The sequence below is a fragment of the Cibotium barometz genome, chromosome 34 (assembly GCF_041138505.1).
Source record: "Cibotium barometz isolate CiBa-2024 chromosome 34, ASM4113850v1, whole genome shotgun sequence".
NCBI classification, from domain to species: Eukaryota; Viridiplantae; Streptophyta; class Polypodiopsida; order Cyatheales; family Cibotiaceae; genus Cibotium; species Cibotium barometz.
Window position 1 is genome coordinate 36,295,999 of NC_141079.1, and position 8,945 is coordinate 36,304,943.

The following is an 8,945-nucleotide window of genomic DNA, read 5'->3' on the forward strand; positions in this document are numbered from 1 at the left end:
AGTGCATTTTTTATCTTTTTGTTTAGATTTTTTAAGAAATTATGACTTTCTTAACATTTTCTAAAATGGATTTGTAAGCTAAAACTATAAATATAAATATTGCTAAGATCTCCCCTTTTACAAAGGTTAGTTGGAAATTTATCACATGCAAAAGATGTGCCCAATTCTGAATAATTTTTAAAGTTGTGTTACAATGCACAAGCTCTTTCTCGATTGGAGTAAACAAAACTTACCTTGTTGGGAAATCTTTAAAAGAAATACTACACATGATTTATGAGTATGTTGAATATACTTGTAAGAAAGAACACACACATGTATGCATGTACACATGCACACATGTTGAATATACTTGTAAGAAAGAACACACAATGTATGCATGTACACATGCACACATATACATAGAGAGAGAGAGAGAGAGAGAGAGAGAGAGAGAGAGAGAGAGAGAGAGAGAGAGAGAGAGAGAGAGAGAGAGAGATTTTCTAGTGCTAAGCACATTATTGATTCAACTTAGACTTTTAATTTAATGTAGAATATCAAAGATTTGTCTCGAGGAGCATACTAACATGATGTCAAATGATATTGATTTTTAAATGAAGCTCCAAAGAAGGTGACAAATTTATTTGAAAAGAATCTTTGTATTTTTTGTGTGTCAACGAGTTTGAGTATGGTAGTGTAATAGAATCACTTTTTGTCCAATGTTGATATCTTTAAATACCTAGAGCAATCATCTTTGGAAATAATTGTTTTAATAATTGGATTATATATAGAAGGAACCCAAGTAAGAAAATTTGCCACCTCCATCTCTTCACAAGTACTCCATGTTTCTTTGGTTGATGTAGGACCTATAAACACACAATACAAAATTTAAGCTTGAAAACTCCACTTGATGCAAATAGTTTTGTTTCTTTTCAAAGCTAGATTCTTTTTGAAGGTATGTACAAAAAGGCAAATCTCAAAACAAGACGCCTCAAAGGAGGAACATTACAAACACACTATTTAAGGAATTTGACATCCTTCAATTTTTCCAATAGTAGAAGGTAATAGAGGTTTTTAATCATGTTTTTGCAACTCACATCATCCATTGCATGCTTGCAATAGTATGCATATGGTTCTTCAATCTCAAGTTCGGTCCATACTTGCTCAAATAACTTTGCTGCCAAGATCTGGTTCATTCGGTCTGTTGGATGAAAGCTATCCCAAAATGCATAGCTTGTGGCATCTTCACAAGTACCTAGTGTTAGCTTGTTGCAAAATAATCCCACCTCAAGCTTACCACTTCCACAACATGCTTTTTGAGCTTGCTTTAAACCTACAAACAAAAAAAATAGTGTCCAAATGTGCATGTAAGATTGTAAACATTTAGTGAATGCACCACAATCCACAATGTTGATTTTTCTTCTCATCAAACAATTTACTAATTTAGTATAATTGAAGTGCTTTCTAAACCTTGATGAAGAAATATAGTAATTTAAGTGCATTCTAAACCTTAAAGAAGTATTTTTTTTCCTTTTTGGGGTTTAAAAGCAAAACTTGGAATAGTTTTTTTTCCCTTGTTAAAAACAAGCAATAAAACAAAGTGTTTTTTGTTTTTTTTTTCTTAGTCTCTATTTGTTTAAAAACAAATAGAGACTAAAAAGTGAAGTGTTCTTGAGAGTCAAACCTTCTTTGGCAAGATCAAATAGAATGGTGTGCAACTTACCATAGTTGGAGGGGTTGTTTACAGCATCCGAGAGCACATTATAGCTGTCCATGTATGCAAGCTTGAGCCCACTTAGGTCTCCTCTCAATGCAGCCATGATGTCTAGTAGCCCCTTGTTGAATGAAATTGCATGCTGATTGAGATGCTCCACACACCCATTCTGCCTATACAATGTTATGATTGCAGGCAAGCACCCAAAAGGGGGTAGAGACACCACCCCAATCCTCCTAGCTCCCAAGTCATACAGCTCCTGCTATATTAAAAAACATTTGAAATAATGAAAAGGTTTAACTTCAATATAATCTTGGGGTTTGGGGTGTATAATCATTTTCATAAAGCTTCATTGCAATGGGTTCTTATTAGTATGAATTTAATGTTGGGTTTGAGGTATAATTTTCATGCAGCAATGAAAACTTTGGATGAATGTAATAAAGCTTCATGTTGCAATGAAAACTTTGGATGAATTTAATGTTGGGTTTGAGGTATAATTTTCATAATCTTCAAGTAGCAATGAGAGCTTTGTATGAATCTAAGGTTGGGTTAGGTGTGATTAATTAAGATGATTTTAATGAATGTATAGGGGCTTGGAATCAACACTGGGTCTTGGGCGATTATAAGAGGGTAGTATTTGCGCCAAGATAGCAGTAGAGGGGTACAATTAATGCAATTTAAGTTAGTGAAATGGGGTGATTAACGTGAAAAGAAAACCTGAGAGATTAGGGTATTTTGGTGATAATTTGCTCCACCTTGATGAATTGGGCGCATAGGCCAAGAAGCAAGTTTTGGAACTCCGGGACTCTATACTTTGCTCTCAAGTAAGGATTGAAGAAGTAATTGTTTAAGTAGTCATTAGTGCCGGTGCTTATGATGTAAAATGCTTTGTTTAGAACCTCCGAGGCATTTGCTTGGCCATATTCTGCTATTAATCCTTGCCTGTATTCTTTGAAGTGATCAAGCTGCTTCCTTAAAGGCAATGCATTCTGCACACCACACCACAAATCACCTCATTAGTTATAGTGCAATTTAAGATGATTTTTATATATATCATCACAATTTTGTTTTGGTACAAGATAATGCAATTCAAAATGATTTTTATATATATCATCACAATTTGTTTTGGTACAATATAATATATGTTGTTTAGCATACATTATATATTATGCAATTAAGCATAGGTTAGAAACAATTGTCCAATATTTTGATGAAATTATTAAACAAAATTGTCCATTATTTGATTACAGACTAGATTAGAAAAGCTTTCCCAATGTTGTTGTAGGCCTTGATAAGAAAAAAAAAAGTCCACTATTTGATGAAACAAACTAGAAAAATTGTCTTGTATTTGTTGAAATAACTAGATAAATTGTCCATTAATTTGTTGAAAGACTAGACCATGGTTTTTTTAATGAAATAACTAGACAAAATTGTCCAATATTTGACAAGGAATAGATTAAACAAATTTGTCAAATATTTGATGAAGTAACCATGACAAAAACACACAATTGAATACATTACACTTTCAAAGGAATACTCACATAAATTAGTAATTAGTAATTATTAATTGAAAGAATTTAGACCACCATGCACTTACCATAAATCCACGATATATAATTAATTAAATAGGTCCATTGCTAGCTAAATATGCAAAAAATAAAGACAGAAAAGGAATGATATATCAATAATAAATATTAAGTATAAATACATAAATGTAAAACTCAGTGACAGTGAGCTCGACTTACAAAATGTGTAGCAGTACTGTCGTAGAAGCCAGACGAAGCAGAAGCAAAGCTAACCTCGAGCTCTAATGGCTTGTTTAGCTGGAGCTTAATCGCTCTTTTCCTCCGATTTTCTATGTCCAAATAAGCCACTGTCTTTGCCTGTAGACCCACCATGGAGGCTGCAAAAAGATCGACAAACCAAGCGCCGCGCACAATTAGTGTTAAAATAGTGGAAAAGTTGGTCTAGCGTTGCTGATCACGCACTGATTTTGCATGAATCATATAGGTTCATGTGTAATTACAGGCTTGTCAAGCTTGATCAGCGAGCTTAATTAACATGTGATTAAGAATTACCAATGTAATCTGTGACAAGCATGCCGTTGCAGAATCTGCCGGTGGGCTTTCTGGCGATGAAATCTCTGCCGTAGGGTCGGAAATCACTGCGAGAGATGGTGATGAGGTGATTGTTATTTCCTGCATCTACTGTGGAATCGCCAAAAACCAGCAATGCGGGCACAAGCGGAGGAACACTGTGGTTCTGTGAGGCAGTATGATTATTCGTAATTAATCCACCCGCGTCATAATTATTGATCATGATTATGGGTCTACACGTAGAGATGGCAAGAAGCAAGCTTAATACAAAGGCAAAGGCCAGGTTAATGATTAAGGTAATCGCCATGGTGCGGCAACTACTTGCGTAATGATCAGCTTGCGGACTTAATCCAGACAAAATGCAGATCACAAAATTTATTGAAACCCAAATTATATGTGGTGTTCCACGCAAAAAAAATAAATTAAAAGCAGCGATTCTCAAGCTCATGCAGGCTATTAGCCTTAATCAAGGAGATTAGTGAGTTCAGCGTTCTAGGGTTATCAAAACGGTGGCTTATACAAGACCATTGATCTTGGTTGAGACAAAGGGGTAGAAGGGGTGTTTCTACATTGATGAAGTGGGCATTTAACCTTTGTGTCTAAGCTCAACAAGTCGCTATTGCTTGCATAGCCGGTGCATCCACAAGATAGTCAAGTTGCGTGCAAGAAGGTGAAACATAGACAAATGGGTCGCTGAGAAATCAACTACCGTGTGTGTGTGTGAGAGAGAGAGAGAGAGAGAGAGAGAGAGAGAGAGGGGTGAATATCGTCACATAGAGAGAGAGAGAGAGAGAGAGAGAGAGAGAGAGAGAGAGAGAGAGAGGCCGGGGGTGTATATCGGCAACTACCGTGTGTGTGTGTGTGTGTGAGAGAGAGAGAGAGAGAGAGAGAGAGAGAGAGAGAGAGTATCATCACATAGAGAGGGAGAGAGAGAGAGGGGAGAGGGTCACATTGAGAGAGAAAGAGAAATCAACTACCGTGTGTGTGTGTGAGAGAGAGAGAGAGAGCGAGCGAGAGAGAGGGGTACATCATCACATTGAAATAGAGAGAGAGGGGTATATCATCACATTGAGAGAGAGAGAGAGAGGGGTATATCACATTTTTTTTTGAGAGAGAGAGAGAGGGAGGTATCATCACATTGTAGAAGGCCTCTGTCACCTTGACCTTGTATTGCTCTTGAATTGATTATTCTTTAAAGAGATTGTGATTGTGGCATAATACGTGCCCCCATTTCCTACCCCACTTGATGCTACCCTTGAAACGTATTATCTTGGTGTGCTAATAATCCCACGTGTTTCCCTTTTAACAGAGCATAGCAATGCCTAGGTCAATCCTCTCACAATCCCATGCAATTTGACTTCTTGCTTCCCTTACCTTCTTGAGTGCCATTTTGAACTTTTGCCTCCTCCTACAACCACACCTCTTAGCTCTATCCTCACTAGAAATTGTTTTGGACTAAATGTACACATTTCCCATTGGCTCCTCGTTTATATGCTAAACCGACAAATCAAGCAGTAAAGGCATACTTTTTTCTAAGATCAAACTATTTTACCATTTACCTATCGGTTGAAACCCTTTTGGAAGTCATTAAAAAAAAATCAAACGGGCTAGATGATAAGCTACGACTCCACTTTCTTAGTAGACCATAATAGAAGATTGAGCATAAGTTATTGATCACATCATTTAGTTTTAGGAAATTGAGCATAAGCTATTGATGACATGATTTAGTGTCGACCTACTATTGCAATGCAAGAAGCAAAGTTCTTTTATAAATGTAAATTAGATACCATACTCTTTCACTAGATCTCTTGTCAATTTGACATTCAAGTAAAGAAAACTTCATACTAATGGCAATCATCTTGCCACCATCACACCAAAAATATGTCTTATAAATTTGGGACTTGTTAGAAGTGGTGTCCCCATTGAGCATTATCATGTAATCCCTATGTTGGAACTGTTTGTGACAGCATTTTAGCTTTTATGAAATTGCTACAATTCGAACTCCACATGCGACTAACATTCTAAAAGTTTTGTTGGTTTTAAAAAGCACATTACACTTCACTAATTTAACTCATAGAATAAGGCTTTCACGAACTATTGACCAAAATCTATTGTCTTATATGAGAGTGACTTTGTAGAAGTGCCTTGTCTTCACATCAAATGCAATAACTTGAGGTATTTTGTAGCTATACACAAGAATAGACCTTATTTGGGTTATTGCATTATATAATTCATTAATAAACACTATTGTATGGCCTTGCTACTTATTTTTATTAATTTTAAAATAGTTAAAAATCTAGTTGCTTGATGTCACATTCTTATCATTTTAGTTTTCTTTTCCACCATCCCATGTAGTTGCAATGCTTGCTTCTTTGAATGTTTTAAGTGCCATTGTGAACTTTTACATCCTCCTAATACCACATATCCATAGAAAATATTAGTAGAAGAACTTTGATGGCATCATCAATTAGTTTTTGCTTGAGCCACATGTGTTATTTTTTGAAAAAGAGAACAAGTGTCTACCTAACATTGCAATGCAAGAAGAAAAGTTTATCTTAAAATAAGTAGATTAGATACCATACTCTTTCACCATATGACCTCATGAACTTCCTTTTACAAAACACCATATTAAATTTACATCTTTTGCATATTTTCTCTCTTATCATTTTGAACTTAAAGTAAATAAATATGCATACTACTCGTCATCTTGCTACCATCACACTACGAATAAGTTTATAAAATCGTAACCGGTTAGAATTGGTGTCCCACTTGGCCTTTTCATGTAATTCCTATGTTTTCCCATGTCGAAACTATTTGACAAGCTTTAGCATACATGGTTGTTTCTTTCAACCATTCTAAAAGAACTATTGGTCAAAAAAGACTTCACACTTTATGGAGTTTCTTAAAAAAATTTAATCTTTATTGATTTATGGCCTTTAAAAACCACTGATGAAAAATTACTCTCTCTTGTACAGCATGGAAGTGACATACTAGAAGTGTTTTTCTTATCTTCTCATCAAAAGAAATAACTTAAGGCATATTGTATACATTATTTTAACAGGCCTTATTTGATTTTTAATGTTATGTACTTAAACAACAACACTAATGCATGGCATTAATACTCATTTGTATTAATTTCAAAATATTTATTTTTGATGTGTAACTCCTTGATGTCACATTCTTACCATTTTAATCTTTAAGTGGCACATGAATCAAGATCATTAGGTGTGTGCACTCGCACTACATGATGAGACAATTATTATATTATGTGTTTTTCTTAATATCCTATTTAGGATAAGTCCTTGGTATATGCATAGAGCTAATGACATATTTTCCCTTATAGTCCCTATCTCTTTGCTTTTACCAACTTGTTTTGATTCCTCTTATACAATTATCATAGATGTCACCTTACACTAAAGTGGATTTTGTATTGGATATTGATTCATGCATATTAAATAATTACAAGCCTTTTTGGTATGTACTCTTAAGCTATTAATGTTACTGATTAAGATTGACATTTTTTTCAAGTAGTATTGAGATTCCAATAATATAAAAAAACATTTGGCTTATTCCATAGCATCAACCCTTGCATCCCACTTGTAGTAGTTTGCTTGAATGCCCAAATTCTTTGCTAGTAAGCAAAATACTTTGAGTGGTATTAAGGGAGATCTATGTGTGTGTGTGTGTGTGTGTGAGAGAGAGAGAGAGAGAGAGAGAGAGAGAGAGAGAGAGAGAGAGAGAGAGAGAGAGAGAGAGAGAAATTATAATAATAACTTTTTATCCCATAAGGGAGAGGAGAAATTTGAATCAAGTGTGAGAGGCCATTGTAGAGATAGGCATGAATAATCATGTTAGATCTTGGAGCTCAATCCTCATTTAGTTAAGAACTTTGGTGATTCCATGAGGTACTACTAGTGATCAATAATAATGGAAAAGTAGGTAACAAGGTTCTTTTAATGATATCAAGAAGTTTCGGCAAGATATTACATCCTTGAAAAATTAAGGAAAACTACATATTCTAATGGTTGATCAAACCAAGCATGTAATTATGAGATGTGTTCTTAACATGAAGATACACATAATTATTTTCAAATATTTTCCCCCAAGATTTAGTATCAGTCTTGTATCAATGACCAATTTTATAGATCGTGTAGACTAATGTAATCACTCTCCATGCTCTTCCTATTATGAGCCACTACAAATGTACAATTAGTGCAAACATGTTTCTATGTATATATGTAAAGTAATAAGGGTGAATATGCATACAATAATAGTTAAATTTACTTCAGTTAAATTATGCTTCCTTTTACACTTTTAATTTAGAACATTCAATAACTATGGATATGAAACTATCCCCTCTTCATTTCTTTGGGAGCAAGATTTAGGAGACTTTGAGGTGGAGTTACCCTTACCTGTGTACTGCTTCATTTATTTACCTCTTTCTTGCCTCTTAAGCTCTTCACACAAACTGATGCTTTGATATTGTGAGAAGAATGTAGGGAAGATTATGAACTTGAGCTCCTTTTGCAAGAGCAAATACACACACAAAAGTAGATAAGTATATACAAGAGAGATGGATGGTTGAATTTTCTTCTATTCTATTCTCTTCTCTTCCCTTTAAAACCTCTAACATAAAGAAATAAGAGTACATACTATAAGGGACGTAATATTCTACTAGGATACAAATGTTGGTCCATAGTGTGAACTCGAATATAAGTGAAACATTTACTGCAGATATATGAAATTTAGTAGTGACCTTGCATAGATTCCTATCATGTTTGACCATGCTCTAGGTGCCTATTTCAAGCCATATGAGGCTTTACACAACCTACAAATAAACTCCGGGTGTGCATGGTCCCCATATCCTAGTGGTTGCACCATGTAGACCTCCTCCTATAAATTGCCATGTGGAAATGCATTTTTTATGTCCAATTCTTAGCTATAGTAGCCATAGAAATGACTACTCTCACGGCTGCCATCCTAGAAAATAGCCCAAAGATCTTCTCATAATCAATGCCATAATTCTGTGCATATTCCTTGGTTCTACAAATCTTTCCTTTTATTACTTCCTCATAGATGCATTAGAATTCTACTTTACTTTTTAGACCCACTTACATCCAATTACCTTCTTCTCCTTTGGCTAAGGCACCAACTCCCAT

The 8,945-nt window shown here is 34.9% G+C and overlaps 1 protein-coding gene across 2 annotated transcripts; it reads right to left on the bottom strand.

Moving 5' to 3' along the window:
* Positions 1-588: 588 nt before the first annotated feature.
* On the bottom strand, positions 589-4,332 carry LOC147618977 (GDSL esterase/lipase At5g03810-like). Of its 2 annotated transcripts, none has more exons than XM_086774510.1 (6): positions 3,769-4,332; positions 3,436-3,593; positions 2,446-2,679; positions 1,700-1,949; positions 1,137-1,309; positions 589-842 (listed from the first exon to the last, which is right to left on the bottom strand). In XM_086774510.1, the coding sequence occupies exons 1-6, from the start codon at positions 4,232-4,234 to the stop codon at positions 708-710; spliced, it is 1,416 nt and encodes a 471-aa protein (XP_086630636.1). In that variant the 5' UTR covers positions 4,235-4,332; the 3' UTR covers positions 589-707. The 2 variants fall into 2 exon arrangements, with proteins under 2 accessions (XP_086630636.1, XP_086630635.1); XM_086774509.1 differs by having other exon boundaries at positions 590-842; positions 1,074-1,309.
* Positions 4,333-8,945: the final 4,613 nt, after the last annotated feature.